The sequence below is a fragment of the Chelonoidis abingdonii genome, chromosome 5, assembly GCF_003597395.2.
Source record: "Chelonoidis abingdonii isolate Lonesome George chromosome 5, CheloAbing_2.0, whole genome shotgun sequence".
Classification (NCBI taxonomy): domain Eukaryota; kingdom Metazoa; phylum Chordata; order Testudines; family Testudinidae; genus Chelonoidis; species Chelonoidis abingdonii.
In genome coordinates this window covers 61,343,638-61,368,577 of record NC_133773.1, presented here as the reverse complement: position 1 = coordinate 61,368,577, position 24,940 = coordinate 61,343,638, and the positions used below count along the sequence as shown (strand labels likewise).

Here is a 24,940-nt window from a genome sequence, read left to right as displayed (position 1 = left end):
TTAAAGGAAATACAGTTTTCCATTCCAGTTAGTTACTGTACAGATTCACAAAAATTTTGCTTTCTTGGGTTTGCTACCAAAATAAACTCTATTGTTAAGCACTTTGAAATTTTCTGCAAAATCTATCCAGCATGTTACCACCGCTGCCATTGTGGCCTGAATTTAACAAGATGTTCATTTTGAGACTTGTAAGCTTTAGTGCATGGTTAGTCTCTGTGTGATTATGATACTAAATTTATCAGAAATGTGATAATTTAAGTGGAATAGAGGGAACTCTAGCTTATAATATTTAAAAAACTTAGTTATTTGACAAAATATATTTCTGATGAAAAGGAAACTCAATGTTCATTCTTACCATTCTGTGTTTTAATCACTTTCTTGGCTTGTGCATATTTGTATAGTTGAAAAGAAGAAAAAAGAGAACTTTTTTCTCTCTTCCAGTAGTCTGGTCAACAATGTCTACACGAAAAGCAACACTGACAAAGAGTCTGTAAAATAAAACAGTACGCACGAATAGTAATTAATGCAGGGGTGGCCAACCTGAGCCTGAGAAGGAGCCAGAATTTACCAATGTCCATTGCCAAAGAGCCACAGTAACATGTTAGCAGCCCCCCATCAGCTTCCCTTTCCCCCTACTCCCAGTGCCTCCTGCCCACCGGCAGCTGTTTCGTGGCATGCAGGAGGCAGGGAGGGGGAAGAACGAGAGCATGGCAGGTTTAGGGGAAGGAGTGGAGTGGGGGACTTGAGCAATGAGCATGCCCTGCGACATTGGAAAGTTAGCACCTGTAGCTACAGCTCTGGAGCCAGTGCCTATACAAGGAGCCGCATATTAACTTTTGAAGAGTCACATGTGGTCCAGAGCCACAGGCTGGCCACCCCAAATTAATGCAATGGAAGTAGAATATCTCCTGCATAGATGTCTATGTGTGTGTTTAAAAATATGAAAAAACGACCCACTGATTAACAATAAAGCAATATGTTTTTGCTTCTGAACATTACTTCTGTAACAGTCTAAAAAGAAGAGCTGGACCAATGCAAATATAAAAATTGCTTCGGTTATTATCAGCAATCACTTTTACAGGTTCAATGTAAACTTTCTGATACACAGTTTTAGGCGGAAACCATTTTTTATAACTTGCTCGATGTGCATTATTTGATGATAATTTCATTATGTAACTAATATCAGATGCGAATTCTTGCCCTTAAAAAAAGTAAAAACCTCTCCCTTCATAAATTACAAATATGTAATCCATTCGTACAAAACTCATACTTTGAAGTGAAGTGGAGAAGACTAAATGATTTGCAGCAATAAGTATTCAAATTTAGTTGTTAAAAGGTATGCTTTTGTGATTTTTTTTCCTAGAAAGATGTTTTTTATCCACAAGAATAAGATTTTAATGGTACACGTGCTTCTTTCTAGACACAGCAGATACTTCAACACAGCTCCTGAATATTAATCAGTTAAAGACTTTCTGTTATCAAAAGTTAGTTTGTTTCGCAACAGAGGTATTTTATTGGTAATTTTAAGTACTTGATTTACTTTTTCACATAGTCTACAACTACATACAAAAAACAGCAGGGGGGATTTGATTTAAATCGTGATTTAAATCACTAGTCAGGAAGACTCAATGTAATCATGGATTTCTACATAAAAGTGCATTCTTGTTGGTTGTTATAACCTTAATACATATTCTTCACAACTCAGAGATAGATGTAGGTTTCATTTTTTAGAAGGTATGCACTATACATTTTTTAAGTTACTTATTTTGAAAACTTTTCAGATTAGTTTTACAGCTATATCAGAAAATGAATGATTGTTTGGTTATTTCATTTACCAAAGGTAAGTGAAGTGGATATTCATGAAGTCACTGAGAGGTGAAGTATCTCCAATTCAACAGGTTAATCATTAATATTTGGAGAATTTTCTTGCCATGCTGTATTTGGAGGACAACATTACTAGACAGACATTTAAATTGTTTTATTTAACTGAAATAACGTTACGTATTCTGAATTTTTCCTTCAACAGCAAACATAATATTTTAGCAAAAAAAGCATATTAATTTTTTAATTTAGTTAAACATTAAAGTTTCTTAAAATCAGGTTTGCTTTTGTTAAAATTGTTTTTAACTAAAATAGTTAAATGAAATATTAAAAAAAAAAAACTAAATAGACTGTGTCAGCCAGGTCAACATAAGAAACTTAAAATATTGGCTTCTGCAGTTAGCTTAGTCATCTTCACCTTCATTTTCCTGTTTGTTCATAATCTGGAAAAGAAAAGCAAGCTTTTCTGCTTTTTCAGGTCCCAAATGATTTCTCAATTTGGAATGAATTAGTCCAAAGGAAGAAAATATTCTTCCTACACTGGCAGAAGAAGCTACTGCTGTTAAAAGTGAGATTATCACTTCAACAGTCTCTGAATCCTAGTGCTTAAGTCACTTCCACCAGTTCATTGGTGTGACTTTCTTTAAAACATCATCAGCAAACATATATTTCTTGAATGGTTCACCCTTAGCTCTGGAGTTTATTATAGTTGGCATTACGGAGGGATAATTGCTGGATGTCCGTATCATAGCCAACTCCTCTTCTTCAGCAGTTAAGGTTTAACCCTGGTACCGAGTATTGAGAATATTGTCAAGAAAATGAGCTGGAGATAATGCTTGTCCCGTTCGTTTTTTGTTTTTAATGCTTGTATTTTAACTCTGTCATTGCATATGTCTCTTTTTAAGATCTCACTCAGTTCCTTCCAAATTTCAACAGCATCAGCAATAAAACAGCTATTTCCTTGCATTTTGTTCAAGGCTACAGAAATAGGTTTCGAATACTCAGTATGTATTCAACATTTCTCTTAAGCCCAATGTTGAGAATGTTGGTTATAACAGTGTCATTTGTTTTTTCACAATTTTGTTCACAATTCATCATCAGATTAGGCTAGTTCTTAATATAGTGCTCAGAACAATCCAGTACTGAGTTCCATTGCACATCTTATGAGAGAGTTAGCTTGGTTCCTCCTACTTTTTTCAGAGCAGCTGCTGCAAAGTGGTTGTTACAGAAGTATTTTGCAATTTCAGCATTACCCTTTATTTCTGGAACACTAAAGTCTCTGGCTAGAAGGTGCATCAAATGAGCACTGCAACTGTATGTTATTAGCTTGACTCTCTACTCTTCTAAATAATTTCTTCTCATCTTGGATACATTTGCAGCATTGTCTGTGACCAAGCTGCGTACTAGACATTTTAATTTTTTTTCACAGTTTGTTATAGGTTTTACTACTACTACTTGTGAATATTCCGCTATGTGCTCATTTCCTGATATATCAATTGTTTTCTGTAGGGATGACATTCCCTTCTTCAGTTGTCACACAAGCACATACAACAGGATCATTTTGGACATTGCTCCACCCATCAAGACTCAGGTTAACAATTTTACCCTCTAGACCTTTTTCACACTGCTCAATTTCTCTTTCATACACTTTATCCAGCAATTTGCCTGCTACATCTGCTCTGTTGGGTGGACTGTATCCTGGTATTAATGACTGACCCACGTTAATGAAGTGTGGGTTCTCAGTCATACAGAAAGGAGAGTTTGTTGCATAAACAAACCGGGCATTTTTTTCATGAATTACTTCTTTTTGTAATCTGCTGGTTCTTATCACAAACTTACCTATGGTTGTTTCTCGATGATGGAGATTTTTTTTTTCTTTTTGGTACAGATGATATACTGTGGCTATGTGACATACATGATGTGATTGAAACACTATCATTGGCAGATAACACTGAAACTATAGAAAATGATAGTGATCTTGAAGGAGGATAGTCTTCAGAATCCTGTGTTGAGGATGGGTTTCCTAAACAAAATAAGTCAATGCAGTTATTTAATTATTGTTACCATACTGCTCATTTAGTATTACTCATCGCATTCCCTGACACTAAGTACTACTTTAAAGGTGAAATTGTAAAAGGAAGATCTGCCTATTTCAGCTATTTATTTTTTATCACAACTGCATCTAAACTGATAGTACCATAGAGTAACAACTATATTTTTTGCTCAAACATGAGAATTCAAGAATAGTCCAGAAGGAAGACAGGCAGCCCTTAAGAAAGAAGTATGAAATAAAAAAGTTTACTATCCTGAAGATCCTGCATGTTCAGACATGTTCCATTCATCATCTTCAACATAGCTTCCTTCTGAGAAGGAACACTTCTCATGATGATGATTCATTTAGGCAACCAGGCCTTCCATTTCTTTGTTGCACTGTTTACATTTTGCACGCATGCCTGTCTTACCCACAGGTAGAGGAACTTCATTAAAATATTCCCAAACTGGGCCTCTTTTACGGCCTGTTGTCATGATAGGTTTTCCTTTCTAGTGAGAGAATGGTAAGGTAGATCTCAAATGAATGAAGGCTACACTTAGAAAGACCTCAAGACTTCTGGAATATGCTGCTCAAAAAGTTTAACTTTGTTTCGACTGCCTGTCCCTCCCTTCTCACATTTATCTCCAGACTTCTTCTCCTTGTCCAGATGTATTCCGCCCCCAACAATCTTCTATTCATTGAACTTTTTGAAAATTTGCACTTTTACAGAAAGGTAAAGGATTGGCTCTGTGTACATAAATCTTTATTTATTTATTTGTAAAGAATTTTGCTGTTAACAAGCATGTTATCTCTAGAGAGACAAATCCACAGTTTGAGAGCTGCAAAACTAAACATCTCTGATGGTATCTTCTAGACGGAGCACTGAGTCCCACTGGGTAGATAGAAAGATTAACCTAAATAATTTATACAGAAGCCCCTGGATCCTCATAAGATTGGGTCCCTAATCCATGAACTATTAGAATTGATGTACAAAACTTTTCTTAAACATTACATGAATATATTGTCTCATACTATAGAATTAGAAGGTATAATCCCTGGAAAAACAGAGTTACGTGAAGTGGGAGGCTGAATATTTTCTGAGTGCATAGGAAGAGATGGGACAGGAAGAGGCTGTTAGTCAATGGGAATTTTGCCGGTCAGGACTGCAAAATAAGACCCCTTTATGGTTGCAGATTGTTATGAATGACACTTGTTAGATACATATATTAGCCTACAGAAAAACTGTTTCAGTAACAAATAAATCTACTCTTAATAAAAATGTAACTAGACATTTAACCTAATGTTTTAGGTCATGATTTCAAAAAGAGCCTAAAGTTATATTTCTAAATCATGATTTAGGCTGCTAAATAAGTGACCTGATTTTCAAAAGTGCTGATCATGCAGAAGTTCCCACTGATTACTTCAGTTGGAGCAATAGGTGTTCAGCACTTGTGAAAATCAAGCCAGTTATTTTGGAGCCTAACTTTTGAAACTCTTAGCTTTCAGGTTTAAAGTCACATCTCCCTGACTCCTCTAAGGGCACTTACCTTTATTACCTTTATTTCTCTATAGGAAAATAAAAACTTGTACAAAGTATAGTTAAAAATTACTTAAGATGATGCAGTTTCTGAGCATGCACTGACAGTGTCACTCTTACAATCTGATATTTTGTTTCTGTATGGCAATCAAAATGGGAGCTCTTTCTCCCTTATTAGTATAGCATGGCTGTTAAGTCCGTTAAGTAGCACTATCCTATTTGTCTATAAATCCATCTGTACTGACAGTGTCTTTGCAATCAATTTTAAAATTGAATTCACAGACCAAAAATAAACAAAACACAACCAACTCAGTTAAATTAGAGGTACAGTTGTAAATGTTTTAGTTGTGAGGAAAAATCCTAAGAAAACTTTGCAGTTTTCTCAAAAGCTTGTAAGCTTGCCTGGAAGTCAAAATAAGATTACTCTTTGAAAGAAAATTTTACAAAGGATTGGAAATGCACAGTTCTTGATGCCATGCAACCTTAATGCCTGTCCATCTCCTGCCAGTCTGCCATCCAGTATTCCTGTCTGTCTAGTGTGTAAGATGGAGACATTTTGATGAAGGACTTCTGACTGTAAGGACTTCAAGTAGTTCATTGCGTGGAGCTGGGAATATCTTAAATCCACTTTACTTATGTTGCTGCTTGTAGAATCAAGAAACTCTGGACTATACGACTTTGGTTTTGAATGTATGTTTCTGCTACATAAGTATGATTTGATTTGTCATCCACCTGGTACACAGGTGTATTAACTACATAAATTTTAGTTTAGCCATTAAGAGTTTTATAGCCTCAGATATTAATGATCAGTTTCAGTACAACATAATTCTGTATAATTAGGGGGATCTGTCTCAAACACTTGTCTTGAATCGATCATTTCTGATGAACAGAGATTTTCTTTTCCGTCTACTCTGAATGGTTCAAAATAAGACACAAATGGTTTCCTGTAATTAGTGTACATTTTTCTTTAAATGCTATAGTGGCATACAGTCTCTCTAAACTTGATTGAAATAGTTCAATAAGATCACTTTACAATTTCTAGAGTCACTGCTTCAGTTGAGATGTGCATTGTTCGAGGATTTGTCTCCTGGTCTTACAACTTCGTATCTTGGTCTCAGACATCTGTTCTGAGGATAGTGTGGGTGGCACTGAAGTAGAGTTATAGTTATTTGAGTTCTATTAACTGTATATTCCCATTCATTTGAATTTCCAGGCTAATGTCTGAGTCTTTTAAGAACACTAAAATGTTCTATAAAGTCTTTTTAATTTACTATTTGACCTGAGCTCAGTGCTTTGAACATGACAACGAAAAGAAAGTCTCTGCCCCAAGAAGTTTATGATGTAAAGGACACAATCAGATAAGACATAATGCAGCTGGGGAGACAGAGAGTAGAGCTGATGGGGAAAAAGGTTCCATTGGAAAATTTTCAATCAGTAAATACTGATTTCTGCAAAATTCCAACAAGAATTTGTTTTGAAAGAAAAGTTGAAAAGAAACATTTCAATAAGGTTGAAACACCAATTCATTCAACATTCAGGCTTTTTGAAACAGAATCTTTAGATATTCCATTTTATATCATATATAATTTTGGCAACCTACAAAATGTTTTACTTGTCTTGCAAATTTTGAAAGTGAAATTCCTCATGAAACCAAAAATCCAGTTCCTGCCAAGTTCATCTGGGGGCAGAATTACATCAAATATTAATCCCTTCTTTACTCTCTCCCTAAACTTTTCCCACTTATATACTATTGTGGTAAGGGGGCATTTGTCTAACATGGGCAAAGTTTGTGAAACCTCCACGTTTAAATGAAGAGAGGTGGGAATCTGGCACACTGGGATTGGAAAATCTTTTTCTATGCATAATAATGTCAATCAGTAGAGGAGCTGGTAAGCACCATCACTTAGCCTGTAATTGAGAGTGTTTGCTCTTGGCAGCTATGATAGTGTCCAGCTTCTGCCACTTCTGGCAAAAAGACTATTTCTTTCAGATAGAGACCTAGCCATAGTAATTCACACATTCGTCACTTCCTCTCTGGTATTCTGCAGTTCTCTGTACCTCCACCTAGACAAGATGTTCATGAAGAAACTGTAACAGGTACAACACAGTGGTCCATCTCCTAAGCAGAACAAGCACTAGACCATATATCATGCCAGTGTTCTACAACCTATACTGTCTTCCCACGCACTTTCAGATCCAATTCAAGGTTCTGGTATTTGAGTAGAAAGCCCTCACTTGGACAGGTCCACATCATATCAGAGACTGCCTTCCTTAAGAACATAAGAACAGCCATACTGGGTCTGACCAAAGGGTCATTTAGCCCAGTATCCTCTTTTCTGACAGTGGCCAATGACAGGTGCTCCAGCAGGAATGAACAGAACATGTAATCATCAAGTGATCCATCCCCTGTCGCCCATTCCCAGCTTCTGGCAAACAGAAGCTAGGGGCGCCGTCTCTGCCCATCCTGGCTAATAGCCATTGATGGACCTATCCTCCATGAATTTATCTAGTTCTTTTTTGAACCCCGGTACAGTCTTGGCCTTCACAACATTCTCTGGCAAGGAGTTCCACCGGTTGCCTGTGTGTTGTGTAAAGAAATCCTTTTGTTTTAATCCTGCTGCCTATTAATTTCATTTGGTGACCCCTAATTCTTGTGTTATGAGATGGAGTAAATAACATTTCCTTATTTGTTTTCTCCACACCAGTCATGACTTTATAGACCTCTGTCATCTCCCCCTTAGTCGTCTCTTTTCCAACTGAAAGTCTGTCTTATTAATCTGTCCTCATATGGAAGCCGTTCCATGCCCCTAATAATTTTTGTTGCCCTTTTCTGAACCTTTTCTAATTCCAGTATATCTTTTTTGAGCTGGGGCAACCGCATCTGCACACAGTATTCAAGATGCGGGCGTAGCATAGATTTATATAGCGGCACTATGGTAGTTCCTGTCTCACCTATCCCTTTGTTAATGATTCCTAACATTCTATTTGCTTTTTGACTGGCACTGCACATTGAGTGAATGTTTTCAGAGAACTATCCACAATGACTCCAAGATCTTTCTTGAGTGGTAACAGCTAATTTAGACCCCATCATTTTATATGTATCGTTGGGATTATGTTTTCCAATGTGCACTACTTTGCATTTATCAGCATTGAATTTCATCTGCCATTTCGTTGCTCAGTCACTCAGTTCTGAAAGATCTTTTTGTAGCTCTTTGCAGTCTGCCTGAGACTTAACTATACTGAGTAGTTTTGTGTCATCTGCAAATTTTGCCACCTCCCTGTTTACCCCTTTTTCCATTTCATTTATGAAGATGTTGAAATAGGACTGGTCACGGTACAGACCTCTGGGGGACTCCACTATTTACCTCTCTCCGATCTGAAAACTGACCATTTATTCCTACCCTTTGTTTCCTATCTTTTAACCAGTTACCAATCCATGAGAGGACCTTCTCTCTTATCCCATGACAGCTTCAGTCAACATAGTTATGTTTTGCCTTGCACACTACGTTTATCCAATCCAAATACGTGTTTGAGGGAACTGAAGGCAGTGTCTTCAACAGCAAAACTAACACACTGGTTCACCCTCCCAAAAAGAGATCAGGAAGAGCCCCTTCTCTCCATCTTCAGGTATCTCTGTAAGACACACCTTTCAACCACTAAAAGAATTCAACAGCACACCAAAAAGTAATAATCTAGATTAAACTTAGAGCAGGTCAAAGTATGAATATGCTCAGAGTAGGAAAGAGATCTAATTGCCTCCACCTAGCTAGTCCACAATATGTGTTTTCAGTCCATGTAGTGGTCTTTACTATTACAGTGTTAAATATTACATAAATACTTCTTGATAGTAAGGCACAAAAACAGGAGTGGGAGGAAAAAAAGGAGGGAGTGAGGCTGACATCTTCATAGCCCAAATGGGTTCAAAAATCAAGAACAACTATTTAATGTTTTAGGGAGAAAAACCTTTATTTAACTAGCAATTTGAAAGAACTAGCTGGAGTTTCATTCAGTGTGAGCCTGCATGCAGTTTTCACACACCAGCATTGATGTGGCATGGTCAGCGCATACAGATTCCCTGCATTCTCCACATTGCTTGCAGCTCTTGTGGTCAAATGACCGTAAGCAAATGTGGCAGCAGCCACTGCCAAGTCTGCAGAGTGATCCCATGGTATCTGGTTTTTGATAGTAGCCAAGGGATGAGAGTGCTGCTTTGATGGGCATGGTGAGATGATGGCTATCAAGGATTCTTCTGTTTATATGTGCATGTTTGAGTCATTCTCCTCGACTGACAAGGAATAAGTGCCTTGTTTTCGTTGAGTGTGGTGCCAAACAGGATCACTGCTGACTCAAATAAGGAAACCAGGATGCCAGCAACATCACACATGTTGAAGAAAAGAAACATTGGCCACCTTTTTATCTTGCACCCACAGGAGTACATTCTTGCAAGATGGTCCATGTTGTTGACAGCACTTTTAGTGTCATAATGGAGAATTATGTGGAGTTTCTTTTTGTCTCCTCCTAGAACCTTGTCAAGATGTATCATCGATAGTATTATTACCAACTTGCCCTTCTTTGGAACATAAGAAGCCAGGGTAAGTGGCCCAGCAAACCTGAACACTGATGGCGGTTTTTCTCTGCTCCAATGTGGATGCATCTCACTCGGTACATCTGGCTTGTTTCACTGCATTGTTCCAACATAGGCCAAATTTTCATTAAGTAGATCTTCAGTAAGCTTAATACTGGTGAAGTTATCCTCAACTGTGTTTCTTCCAGTCTTATACCCGGGCTGAACATAAGCTCCTCATCATCTGAAAATGAACCTGATGAACAGTCAATGGAAATGTAGTCTTCCTTTTTAGATCTACTCTTGAGATGAACTGGCACAATATCACTGTCATCTAATAAGTTGTCATCACAAAATAACTTACTTTCAGAGTTGCAAATAATTTTTCTAAGATCAGAAGCAGAATATCATGCTTGATTGTTCACCTTCTTGAATTGCACAATGCAGAAAATGCCCTCAAGAGTCTAGTTAGTCTGCAGTGTTTGGAGCAGGATACCTAGACAGACAATCCCCTCAAGAGTGGTAGACAGAGAGCCACCATTAGTCCACTGTGTTGAGGATACCTAACAAGCCAGATTTGAAGGGACCAACCTCCCTGGAGTACCTTCTACCGTAGGGTAAGTGTATGCAGCAACTGCTGTCACTGCAATCCATTATGCAATTAGCATATGCTAACTATTTCAGTACAAGATACTCAAACTAGAAGCAAATGCATACATAGAGCTACTAAAAACAGAGGATCGTGCAATATGTTTGGGCTACATTTGTGCCCCGCATACTGTTTTGATACAGAAAAAATATTTTTCATGCTAAATTACATTTTTTTAATTTAGCTGAATTGTGTTTCTGTGCCTAGGTAACTGTGTCCTAAAACTGCATAATTGGAGGGCTACTGATTCATGAGTTTTCACAACGTATATGCTTACAGCGTACAACATTCCCATGAATGCGGAGGAAGGTTAATGGAGCTTTTTTGCCTGGAACATTTTTAGGAATCTAAAATGTTTGAGTTGCTCAGTAACAAAAATATTTGAAAGTTTGCATCATTGCTTGGCACCTATTTACTTTTTAGTTTACAAACATGTTCACTGTTATTGTTTATACAAAACGCACACTTACTCCTTCCCCTCTCTGTCTCTGCTGAATGTGCTGTGTGCCATTTTTTGCTAACAGGTAAATCTACAGATCACAGAAATGCTAATCTAATGAAGATAATGTCATTCCCCCATCAATGTATTTATCTGGCAAGACTGCTCACTCAACAAAATTTTCCACAGCAAATATTTTTCCTCAGAGATCTCTTACCATTACCAGTTTATTTTTAAAAACATGAAAGATCAATCAGGAGAGCTCCCTAGAGTAAACCTCTTTTAGCAGTTGATTGCTTGGAAGGGTCTTAAGTTTGTTGCCTCTAGCCAACCTATAAAGCTGAAGGAATAGATTTCACTGTCTTAAAGTTTGTTTTCCCCTGTGAAGGGGGAGGGAGTGGGAGGCAGTGTGTGCCTCTCAGTTTAATTCTACATGGTATTTTATCAGTAAAGATAAGAGTAAGGATTACTTACACTGAGGTGCAATATTGTCATCAGAATTTAGAGGCCATTAACAATTATCAATTTACAACTACAGCAAACATCTGCCACAGCACAAAATGCTGATATTCAAGTTCTTTGAATTATTTTTACTATATTAATTACTAACAGAATTGGATTAGAATGATTTTGAAAGTTATGAGAGACTAATACAGATACTCTGGCTTCAGTGTATTTTTCCTTTTATTTTCCTATAATTGAAAAGTAGTTTGATCAGATTAAATGTTGCAAACATTTCTAGATAGTGTCAACAAATGTCTTGGAATAAAAAACAAAACAGTTTTAAAACAGCTGATGAGATAAGCAGCTGCTGTGTATGTACACTAACTACTTTACTTAAAAGGATTTTCAGAAGTATGGTTATGGTTTGATTGATATTTTTGATATCTATGGTTTATTGTTTGTATGATTGATAGTTTTCAATTGAGATAGTTCCCACTGAAAGAGTCCTATTGTAAAGCTCTAGAAGCTGTTGATAGGAGCATCTTTGAAACCTCCACTGAGATCAAGTTTTTGAAAAAATATATATTTTTAAATTTTTAAATCCCAGACCTACTTCTACCAGCCTATATCATCTCATCAGTTGTCAGCAGGGAATGCTATGGTTCAGGTTTCAGTCTCCTCTAACGTCGCATCCCAGTCCTCAAACCTTGCCAGTGTCTTCCAACAAAAAGTGTGAAGTCAGGAGCTAATTTTCCTAATATTTCTAATGAGTTAATTAAAAAAAAATTCTTAAAACTACAAAGATAACTTTTTACATCATAAAGAAGAGTAAATTACTGTTCTGCTCACAGTTCATCTTTCTGACTTCTACTCTATTCTTAACTTGCCTCACTACGTCTAGGCATTGCAGTACATGGTCAGTAATAATATACCTTAATTTCAAATCCAAAGAATGATAATCCACAATACGGTAAATCTAGGTCTTGAGGCACAGGTTAAGGTGGTAAATGAATCTTAATTCTAAACTATCTTTCTTTCTCATATTACAGTCAGCCCTTTCAACTGTAATGTAATGTGTTAATTTACTTGTATATGCCATTCTAGAACCCATATGTTCAAAAATATGAATATGAATCTACTTATAAAACACTTGCTGTTTCATTTTCTGTCCTCTTACACTTTGTTCATGCTCTAATTTGATTGCTAAATCAGTTCTTTCTATTGTTTTTTCTCTTGAAATTGTTTTTGCATAACAAATCAAAATCTGTTGAGCACAGATGAGTTTGAGAAAGACATGCTTATCAGATATGCCATATATTCTGCTATTAATTTTTCTGCAGATGCTGCTAATCTGCTGTACTCTCAGATGAGTGCCTATTTAAAGTCATCAAATTTTATGCTGCCCATTAGTAAGAATGTGAAGTAAGAAAATTACTAGTCAGAATTCCCTGTTTACTTAGTAAGTTGGTGTTTACAAAATCAAATATTGGTTTACAGCCAGGATTCTGAAATATAACATTGTATTTTAGAGAAAGTTGCCACTTGGTGTTTTTTGGTTTGGTTCTCTCCCTACACCCTATTTAAAGTTTCTAATGAAACAGTGAAATTTTGATGGCTGAAATTGAACATTTCATTTGAATACCCATTGGAGTGAGTACTCTTGCATTAATCACTTCACTCTCAACACATTCTAAATTGGTTTTAAAACAATGTACAATTTTTTTAGTTATTCATGTTGGATTTTAATGTTATAGATCATACTCATCAACACAATAGATACACTTCTCTATTGGCACTTGAGTTTGGGTTCTAAACATTTTCCATCCATTTTATTTTGCTTAATTTTAAATGATTATCGCAAAAACCCTAACAAATTATTTTGTGTGGGTAAGATATTTACCCATAGGAAGCCTAAACACACTATCGCTGGGTATCCTGCATACTCACTTTTTTGCAAAGTAGCTTATAAGTATTGTATACTAAAATAGTACAAACTCTGAACATATCTTTCTCTCTTATAGAGCTGGAGTGGACCAGAGAAGTTACTTGCTTTAGATGAACTCATTGATAGTTGTGAACCAACACAAGTGAAACATATGATGCAAGTGATAGAGCCCCAGTTTCAACGAGACTTTATTTCCTTGCTCCCAAAAGAGGTGAGGATTATCAGTTAATGCTGGGCTCTGGGTGCTGTTTGACTATGTAACGCATCATCTATCACCTTTAAACATTTCCATGCTAATTATGGTATTCAGTATTGTCAATTTAACACTGTTAATTGGTGTTAAAGAGGACTACAAGTTGACAAACTGCCATGTCTTAATAATGTAATGCTCAGATTAATGTATGATTTTGAGATAAAGGCCAGATTTTTGAAGATATTTAGGCACCGTTTGGGATTTTCAGAAGTGCCTATTTCCATCTTCAAGCACCTTAAAATCTTCAAAAAATCTGTCCAAATGACTTTCTTTCAACTACTGAGATAAGTTCCCTGATGTACTATAAGTCATTTGAGTTCATTCAGCTTAGATAGGTTTTCTTTAACCAGGTTTTCCTTCTGGGTATTTAGTGTCTTGTCTCTGACTGATTTGCCAGTTTTAGTCTTGCATATATTCTGTATCATCAGCGTGTACGTTTTGATCATCATCCCCTCCACATTTTGAAGAGACAACAAAACACTCAACATATACAAATTTATTCTTGATTTGTAACATGCACCTATCATTCTCCAGGTGTATGCATTATTAAATCTGCATTAAATCTGTTAATGTTACTTGTATAATTAAAAGAGAACTTGACAAATTCCCCAGCAACAAGGACCCGAAAACTCCAATCCCCTTATTCTAACCCCCAGTCAATCCCATGGGTAAACAAATATCTTTCAATATACCCTGCAGGTCAGCAACTCAGACTCTGTCAGGTCAATAGAGAAGCAAGTACTAGATTCAGGGATCCTCCATTGAGTACATACAGCCTAAGGAATGTTGGTGAGAGTACTTCTGAAGTAGTCCACAGTTGGTATAGAGTAGTATGAGAGAGGTGGTCCATTAGGCTATGTCTGTGCTATGGAGGCTATGGGAGCATAGCCCCATAGGACAGGCAGAGTGTACACTGACAAGGAGTTTTTCCATTGGTTTATGACCACCGCCTTCCTGAATATCATTAGCTACGTTGACAGAAGCATTCTTCCACTGGCATAGCTGAATCTACAATGGAGGTTTTTTGTCTTTTTCACACTCCTGACCGACATAGCTATGCTGATATATCTTTAAGTGTTGACCAAGCCTTAGCTATCCAGGCCCTAAAACAAATGCCTTAGTTCTTAGAGGGTTAGTAAAAATTAGTTGTTTTACTGCTGACTGGTTTTTATGATATACTTAACTGTTTTTCACGTGGGTGTCCACCAGTACAACTACCCAGTACCTGCTAGTTTGTTCCCTATTAAAATTTTGCTTCTGGTTTTAATTACTTTATTAGCTAAGAGATTTTCTTGGTAGAAACATGGATTTTTCTTTTCCTACACCTTTTAAAGCATTCTTAGTAGTGTTATGCTGGTGTTAGAATATGTTCCTTATGTTCTTCATGTGTATTAAGATTGTTCTTGTGTTCCATTCTCTGGCATTCCTTTCAGCGTAAGCTATATATTTTTAATACTTAGATAGTCATGGCCCCTGTTTTCCTTTCATGTGCTAGTGTAGTATTTTTTGTAACTGTGGAAAGTGTCATAGCCATCCTTTGGAGTTAATTGGATCATTTTTGTTAGGGGATGGAAGTAACGTATACTATGAATATTAACTAAACATGCACAGTGCATGTAACTAATATTGACATACGTGTTTTCTGCACCCAGTTTCTTTGGAATCCTTCACTTGTTTGTGAGGAATACTATGGAGAAAGAAACATACCATGTTGTGTTATACCTAGAGAAGCTGCCCAAAGCTTTCTATAGTTCAGAAGCACAAGAAGTGTTGGGTGGGAGGTGTAGGAATCTTACATTCTGAAAGGAGAGAAGATGCTTTATCACTCCTACAGTTTGGAAAACTGGATACATGTAATGAATATCACCAGTGCTTATATCTAAATTTCCCTCACATGATTTAGCACCCAAACTAATCCAACTACAAATAATCCTCTTCTTATGTTGTGTATCATTTGTGCTGTCCTTGCTCTTAGTCTTAAAGAGTATGTCTACACTGCAATTAAACACCCTCAGCTGGCCTATGGCAGCTGACAAGCTCACCAGGCTTGGGCTGTGGGGCTGGGAGGATCCAGAGCCTTGGTTCTAGCACAGGCACAAACATCTACACCACAATTTTGCAGCCCTACAGTCTGTTCCATGAGCCTGAGTCGTGGGCTGGCCACAGGTGTTTAACTCCAGTGTAGTCATGCCCCCAAATAACTTTTTGTATAGAAAATAATTCCCTCCCAGTATTAAAGTGTCATACTTAAGCACAAATCTATTTACCTTTCATTTATTTTTCCTGATACCAGTGCTAAATATTGAAATTACTTGTGTTAAGTTTAGGAGTTTCTAGATATCTTTCTTGCTTACTGAAACTTGAACATTAATGCAACAAAAGAAACTCATCAATACCGATAATGACCTCCTATGAGGTCATACACAATGTTGTGATTGACTGAATGAATGTATGCCTGGGGTGACCAGAAGATGGAAATGATTTGTATAAGAGGGATCTTATTCAAAGATGTCTTCAGCAATGGCAAGGAAATACAGTAGAGGAAAAGCCAAATATATGCCTTCCCTCTCCAAGTTTTCTTTAGGGTGAAAGTCCTTCTAAAAGAAACTGACACCCAAGATATTTTGGGAGTAAGGGATACAGTTTCTTGTTTTTCTCATTACAAAATTAGGAAGAATCATTGGTATTGAACTGTTTGGACCAAGTCTAAAAAATTCCATAGTTCCTTCCACTCCTGGAAATAAATTGCAAGAAGTGTGACTTAGGGAGAGACTGCCAATAATTTAGAGGATTTAACCCTTCAGTGATGCCCAGTAAATAATTCAAACATGTATATTTATGATGCGTCATTACTGGATATCACTAATCCTTTAAAGGATGTGTGACTCAGTAGGGAGCAGGGTGGATTGACCTGGGAATGTTGTTTAGTTTTACTGGGACTGTCTGCATGGGGGGGATGGCAGAGCAGAGGATGACTTTAGGGGAGGTACGGTACCTCAGCCTGTAACCTGAGCTAGGAAGGGGGGTGGGGCAAGTTGACACATTTGCCCAGGAAACTGGACAAAGGGAGAGGGAGAGAGAAGAAGGGGGAGAGAGCCTGCTGGAGGGGTTTTGGTTTTGGTTTTGGGCTGGCTAGGAAGAGGCAGGGAACCGCAAGTCTGAGGTCTAAGATCCTTGCCCCCTGAGGGACTTGGCTGAGGGGTCCTGGTTGTAGCTACAAGCCCTGCTTGGGACTGTGTTCCTGTCGTCTAATAAACCTTCTGTTTTACTGGCTGGCTGAGTCACAGTGAATTGCAGGAAGTGGAGGGTGCAGGGCCCTGACTCCCCCACACTCCGTGACAGGATGTTAGTGCTAAATACAGCACTTAGGCAGCAGGGACCCAATCTTTGGGTCTGTCTGAGTTGCGTTTGGGACAAATGTTATGCCACCTTTATGCACCCACAATCCTAGTGCCAGCAGTGAGCTGGTTTGACCCTTGATACAATTTAGGCCACATCTAGATTAAAACAGGTTGCATTTTAAAACATGTCAGTTAACATACTTTAATGAAGTACTGATTCTAAACAAAATTTTTACACCTAATGTAAGCAGGGTAAGTTGTGTTTAAAAATATATTCTTTTCTGATCAGAAACACCCAGAGGAAAAAATGGGATATATTTCATGTGCCTCTGTCTTACTGACATGCCAACTGTCTGCTGTAATTCATGTAATAAGATCAACATTTCCAAACTTCAGTAACTACTGTTATTTCTTCCTTTTTGGGTGTTTTTGTTTTGTTTGGAAGGCAGGTTGTGGGTGGGTCAACTTCATTTTTTGTTTTTTATTAAATGTAAATAAAACAATGCCAACAAAACACAAAGACACATACTAGAGGTCAGAGCAGATAACCTGACCTTCATGACAAATAAGATGATTATTCTGCCTCATACTGGACACTTGTCAATAGCTACTGTTTCTGATTACAAATAGTTTTTCTGTTAGCTATTCCTGTCCAATTTTTTTTTCTCAAAAACTTTTTTCTGCAGTGATCTATTGGCTACTGATGTGGATTTGCTGCTTGGACCCTGTGTTTATTGCTCTGTTTTTCATTTTTAGTGACTGAATGGATGTGTGTTACTTCTGTCAGCAGAGGAGCAGTGTCAGTAGCATCCTGGATAGCTCCAGAAACTGAGAACTGATGTCCTTGATTTTGTGTTAGACGTCTTCTGTTGCTTGTCCAGGACTGATGTTCAGGAGTCTGTATAATATATGATAGTGGAGCAGATTGTGTGTAGCTGTCTAGTTTTATTTTGGTCACCATTTGGTTTAATCCAGCCAGCTAGTGACTAAATTAACTCAATAACCTCTAATGTTACCATCTAGCTAAGTTCAAATTCTACAATCTACATTAATATGATATATTATATCCAGTATGCACCCTAGTAGTCCATAAAACATCTTGTAAAATTAAAGAATATTTTTCCATTCTGTTCAGTAAATAGGTTATATACCTGTTTGATCAACTGCATTTGCACACTGTTTTTCAACTCAAGCACACATGGAACTTAATTGTTCCACTATTAAAGCTCTGCTGAATGGCATATAAGCATGGCAGGATATTTGCTCCGTGGGGTCATGTTATGCTTACTATATGAAACAAGCTCAGTTTTAAATTTTACAGTTGGGACAGACACTATATTTTTGTATGTTTGCTGTGATAACATTGCACTCAACCCAGTATCTGTTTTGAAATTCATTTTTTGTTCATTTGTTTCTATTGGCACAAACTGTTTCTACTACAGAAGCACATTTTTTTCACCAGTCCCGCAAATATCCACTGTTCGTTTGCACTGTCAAATCCATTTCTCACAATAACCTTGCTTTGATCTGAATATTAATTAATCAAATATTATAATATACCACAAACTAATAATCTCTAATTAGTTTATGATAACTTATAATTTGCATAACTTAATTTTATTATATAGGTCTGACACTCAATAGTCAATGGTCCCACCTGGCACCTAGTTTCTTTTACAGAAAATGTTTCCCGAGTGACATTTTTTCTTGGATCTCAAGGTATTATTAAAACTATTTTGTCTAGCAGTACTTTGCTCCTATAGGAATGTACTGTAGCTCTCTCATACTTCTGGGCCTGTCTGATAATTCAGTTTATTGTTTTAATACATCTGTTCTGACTGTCTGCATCTCAGTCTCTGTTTTCTGTGAATGACAGAGTTTAATCTCCTACCTCTTTACAGTTGGCACTATATGTGCTTTCATTCCTGGAACCCAAGGACCTTCTACAGGCAGCACAGACATGCCGTTATTGGAGAATTCTGGCTGAGGATAACCTTTTGTGGAGAGAGAAATGCAAGGAGGAGGGTAAGGCTCAGGAAAAATGCTAACATAGTGGTAGAAGCAGCTATGAGTGTTCATCTTCATTTATGTAAGAAGCTTAACATTTTTAGAAAGGAATTCAGTTGAGTGTAAATTTGTTACTAATGCTTGACCTCTGTAATAAATATCTTAGAAGCAGAGGTAGAAAATATTTAATGTGATATTTTGAAATAAACTACAGTTAAATGTTAACATTATATCTATAAAAAGTTATATGTAGTATAAAGACCTATATATGCTGTATCCAGTTGGTACAGTATATATACTATAAAATGATTTTTACAATTTAGAGTTAATTTTCATAGAAACTACCACCGAATACTTTACAGTTACCAGGAGAATAGAAAGAATGCTTTAAAGAGTTTGGGTAGAGTGACTCATACAAACAAAGGGAAAGTGATGTACAGTGAGAGCAAAAGGCACTGAATTGTGAAATTGATAAAGGTACAGGTATGTATTCTTGCAGTAACAAGGGGAGAATAGAATGATGTAGTAATTAGGAAAAAGTGAGATCATTGTGGTCTAGTGCCAATTGTAGGCTAAATGAACAGGGAGGTTTCAAGGTTAGACTTGAAGAAAAATGGTAATTTAATGGCTCAGGTAGAGGCAGAGTTTCCATAAACAAAAGAGGGTGCACCCTATACTGGTGTGGCAGAATCCCTGTGAAGAGTCAAAGAAGAGCACTGGGAAATAGGCAAGACAATAGATTTGTATAGGGTCAGAGAGAAAACAGCAAAACTTTGGAGAATTTGAAAAACAAGTATATCTATTTTTACTTGTATGAATAGGGAGCCAGTATAAGGATGGAGCACGTGGATGCAGTCCTATTTTGAGTCATGGTTCTTGTGCGTATTCCACTCTAGGTGTTGTGACAGAGTTCCTCTTCTACCTTGGTGAGTCCTGCACTTATTGGCGGATTTGCTCACCTTAGTGACTTTCCCCTCTGGTGAAACCCACAGGTCTGTGTCTATCAGGAGTTGCTGCGAGTTGGTGGAACCCGGGCCGCACCCTACTCTCGGGTTTCCAGCCAGGGCCCTGGGATCCAGCTTCTATGTGCCTCCTGTAACGGCTGCATAGGACAGCTACAACTTCCATGGGCTGCTTCCCATGGCCTCCTCCCAAACAGCCTTTCTTTATCCCAACACCCACATGGACCCTTCCTCCTGGTGGTCTGAATGAATGCTTGATTGTCAATAATTCTCAAACCTCCAGTGATGCACACCCTCTCAGTCTCAGCTCGTGTCGCCGTCTTGCTCCCAGCTCCTCACACTCGCTTCCTCTCCTCTGGTCCTCCATCCCCGCCGGACTGGAAGAGCCTCCTGTTTTAAACCCAGGTGCCCTGATTAGCCTGTCTTGATTGGCTGCAGGTGTTCTAATCAATGTAGCTACCTCCACTGCCTTCTAGAAAGATCTTAATTGGCCCCAGGTGCCTTGATTAACCTGGAGCAACTACCATTTGGTTACCATGGTACTAGGGATTTGTTTAGCCTAGAGCTAACATATCTGTTCCTCGATACTTTACTGTAGCCATCTGGCCATACCCCATCACAGTGTCCATATGCTCCATCCACTTGAGACTGGAAGATTTCTGCTAGCAGTGTCCATTGGTCCGTGCCCGCACCCCTCATTTCCTCATGCTTTAAACCAAAGGCATGAAGGGTGACTTGGACCAGCTGCCTTTCCATTTCTTTTTACCACCCATGGTCTAAGACAGAACCCCTCTGTGTCCACAGTATTAGCTAGCATTTTTTTTCTTCAAGCTTGTTCTTACGTGTAAATAGTTTAAGTGTAGTTTTTAGTAGTATAGGTTATGGGGTTCCCACTCCACCAAAGCTCTTCTCCACATGGGGTGCCTAGTTATTATGTCTAGTGTCTGGGTCTCAAGAATTGTGTGTCCTACCCTTGGACTTTTCAGTCAGTGACAACAAAAACAAACACCTCTCCTGCTTCAGGGAAGCTTTATGTCCCCTCCAAGTGTAGCATCTGCTGGTTCTTCCCAAGCTGAACCTGTGAAGTCCATGAGTACAGGCTCTGAAGATTCCTAATGGCATGATGCACCCCACTCTGATCCTTCCTGTGGCCCATTTGGTGGCTGCCTACCTTTTTTTTCCCTCCAGGCTTGGCATCTGATAACATCTGACAGCTGTGTTCTGGTGATTATCACCAGTGGATACATAGTTGAGTGGATACATAGTTTCCCTCCCCCTGGCCCCACAGAACTGGTACGTCTTCAGCACAGGAGAAAAGGGTTTTATTCAAGATATTTCCTCCATCTCCAAGAAGAAAAGAGGTTGATATTAGCTGTCAGACAACTAAATGTCTTTATCTGCCTTCTGAGATTCAGAATGATCACCCTGGACTCAGCTCTTGATTTAAAGGATGGTTATTTCCACACAGACATTTATTATGCACGTGGGAGATTCCTGGGATTCACCAAGGACCTGGACCACTACCAATGCAGAATGCTCCCCTTCAGCCTCTCACCAGCATGGAGTGTATTCACTAAAGTGCTACTGCTAGTGACAGCTCATCTCCACTGTAAGGGTTCTTCAGTGTTCCCCTACCTTAAGGACTCGTTACTCATAGGAGATCTCTACATGAAGTATGGGAAATCCAACAGTCCCTACTCAGTCTCCAAATAAAGGTAGAAAAGTCCATTTTAGTTCCCACACTGACTACAGACCTTATTGGGGCAAACTTAGATTCAACCAGTGCCAAGACATCCTTACCTCAGGACAGATTCTCAGACAGGATCTCATCATGCAGCATCAATGGAGCAACCAGATGACAGTTCAAACTCGTCTAATCCTCCTAGGTCACATGGCCTTGTGTGCCTACATGACACCTTTGCAGGGCTTCACCTTTGATGCTTACAGGCCAAAAAGGCACAGTGTGACAAACTGGCCTCTCTCCCGCCACAAAACTCAGGCTTCTGTCTCCTGAGAAGTGAGAAACAGAATGTGTAGCCTTTCCCTTTGTCCCTCCCCCAACCACAAGAAGACTGATCACAAACGCTTCCTACCAGAATGGAGAGCCTAGCTGGATGAGCATGTGGCACAAAGTATCTGGACACGCCAACAATCCCATCTACACATAAACCTTCTGGAGCCATGTAGAATGCACAAAACCTGTAAACAATTCCTGCCATTACACAGTCACAGAGCTTAAGGCCAGAAGGGACCACCAGATCATCTAATGTGACTTCCTGTATCTTACAGGCTGCGAACATCACCCTGCATCAGCACACTGAGTCCAACAACCAAACCTAGAGCAAAGTACTGCAGACCACAGAAGACTGCCTGTGACATGTACCTGGAGAACAGAAGGGATAGAGGTGCACCAGTGCCCAAGTTCCCCGCAATAGAAAGGAAATGTTTAATGATGATCTTGGCAAGTGATCTGCACTAACACATTGCAGCAGATGGCCAAAAACAAACAAACAAACAAACAAAAAACACCCCACAACAACCCCAAAACCCAAGGTCACTGCCAATCTGACCTAGGGAAAATTCCTTCCCAGCTCCACATATAGCAACCCATTAGACCCTGGGCACATGAGCAAGAACCAACCAGCCAACAATCTGAGAGAGAGAGAACGCTTGGTGCTATCTCAGAGCCCTGTCCCTCACTGTCCAACGTCCCATCTCCAGCCATGGCAATCCTTGAGGAAGGAGATTAAAAAAAAAAAAAGTACATAGGAAGGGGAGTGGGATGGAATACCTTTCTGACCTCTGAATGTGGACAGCTGAACCCCTGAAACATGAGCTTTTAGGAGCATAAGATATAAACCAGAAGTGGACCCCAAGGTTGCTGAGCTCTGCCTCTCACCATCACAGGCAACCCTGTCACATAAACACACTCATACTTCTGTTCAGCTCTCTCTCAAAACTAATTTAGTTAGCTGCCCCCATTTATTTGGACCTTACATGTCCATATGTGAGGTGTTTGACTTTTTGTCCTCTGGGTATAGACTATGTAGGCTGGACCATGGACTCCTGTGTAGGCAGCTGAAACAGGTCTTTTTGTTGGTAGCTTGGTAAGGGCCACATGACTCTGACACTTGAAGTTTAGATCAGCCCCGCTGATTGAAGTCTGAGTGATTAATTGCTCTCTGGTGGTGTTGGGCAGAGCTGAAATAATCAAGGAAACTTGCTAGGCAAACTCGAGAGCTATGAACAGAAGCAGCTAATAAGAGAGTTTGAGGGAGTTTAGAGAGTGTGTGAGAGGCTGTCCTTGCAGGTTTGCTACTACATGTGATTTCAAGATGGCCAGCAATGGAACAGTGGTGGTGGCCTACAGTGGATATGCCATGTTTTCTTTTCTTCTTGAAGCCAGAAGAGACTTCCTGTGCATTAAGTGCAAGTTGGTGGCTGTGCTGGAGGAGAAAAGCCTTGGAATGGAGGGCAAGTAGAGACATTACTGAGAATCAGAGAAGCTGAGGAGTTTCTAGACAGCCACGTTCACGAAACATCAGTATGCCAAGTTCAAAGAAGAAAGAAGCTGCCCAGCAAGGAGTCAGAGGGAGAAGATTTCAGAGAGGAGGCCTAGTAGTTCATAAGGAGCAAGAAGTCATGGCAACATTCTACACAGACAAGGATGGGTAAGCAGTGGCCACCAGAGAGAAGAGGACCAGGAGGAATTCGACACAGCTAGACGTTTCCAGTCAATACCTAGTTCTTGCCAAGGAACTGTGGAATATATCCCTGAAGATCGAGCTGGTCCAAGGGAATGGTGGGAGGTATAGGACATATCTGTGGATGGCAGCTTGGCCCAATCTGTAAGAAACCAAGCTTACCCACAAACATATCTCCAACTGTCCAAGAGAGACAGACCATTCTTGTTGAGGCTTCAATACCCAGAAGAATTCAAAGAACATTCTGTAAAGGACAGATGGACAACAGAATGGTGTGTTTTCTTCCTGGAGCCAAGACATGAAATGTAATTCTAAGACTGCATAGGCTTTTGGGCAAGGATCCCTGGATGATGGATGGTTCAAACTGGCAATAACGACACTGTTGTGTGATATCTCACAGATTATAAGTGACTTCAGGAAAAGAATGTCTAAGTGATTTTCCCTGAGATCCTTTCTGTCCCAGGACTGAAGGAAGACAGAAGGTGGAAGATTCTGGAAGTGATGTGGTATAGGGTGAATGGGTTTAATTTTGTAGAACATTTGGTCCACCTTCTGTGGAGAGAGAGGACTTGTATAGTTCAGATGTCCTCCACCTCAGCAGAAGGGAAACCAACCTCCTCAGGGACAGGGTGGCTAGAGAAGTTAGGAGGGCATTAAACTAATAACAAAAGAGAATGGTAAAAAGAGGAAATATGAGTACTCTTTTAGCACAAAATTGAGGTGTTGAGAACAAAATCAATCCAGGGAACCAAAGGACATGAAGAGAAGAAATTCTTTAATTGCCTATACACCAGTGCAGGGAGCCTGGGTAACAAGAGGAATTAGAATTGCTCAATTACGCGCAGGAATTCAATTTGGCATTAATGAAACCTGGTGGGATGAATCGTGTGATTACAATGCTAAAATCAATGGTCATCATCCATTTAAGAAAGGGGAGTGGCACTCTGTCAAAAATGCCATTACCTGTTTCCGAGTCCCTCGTAGGCTTAATAATAATGCAGAAAAGGCAGAAGTGTTAAATAAATTTGTTCCTTATTTGAAAAAAACACAGATGACCCAGTCGTATCATATGACAACATATTTTCCCTTTCACTAGTATCTCGGGAGCATGTTAAACAGTAGCTACCAAAGACAGACATTTTCAAATCGGCAGCTCCAGCTAACTTGCATCGAAGAGTTTTAAAAGTGCTCTCTGAGGAGTTTGCTAGACCATTAATGTTGATTCTCAATAAGTCTTGGAAC

General features: G+C 38.8%; 1 protein-coding gene across 6 annotated transcripts in view; it reads left to right on the top strand.

Annotated features, from left to right (window-relative positions):
• The window catches only part of FBXW7 (F-box and WD repeat domain containing 7), a 278,287-nt gene that overhangs the window by 236,239 nt on the left and 17,108 nt on the right, over positions 1-24,940 (top strand). For 3 of the 6 annotated variants that reach the window (XM_032771269.2, XM_075066326.1, XM_032771272.2), the window contains 3 exons: positions 13,508-13,642; positions 18,927-19,050; positions 19,929-19,958. In XM_032771269.2, coding sequence (XP_032627160.1) covers positions 13,508-13,642; positions 18,927-19,050; positions 19,929-19,958 — 289 coding nt within the window. The remainder of the gene's footprint in view (positions 1-13,507; positions 13,643-18,926; positions 19,051-19,928; positions 19,959-24,940) is intronic. The other 3 variants (XM_075066325.1, XM_032771275.2, XM_032771273.2) reach the window with 1 other exon arrangement.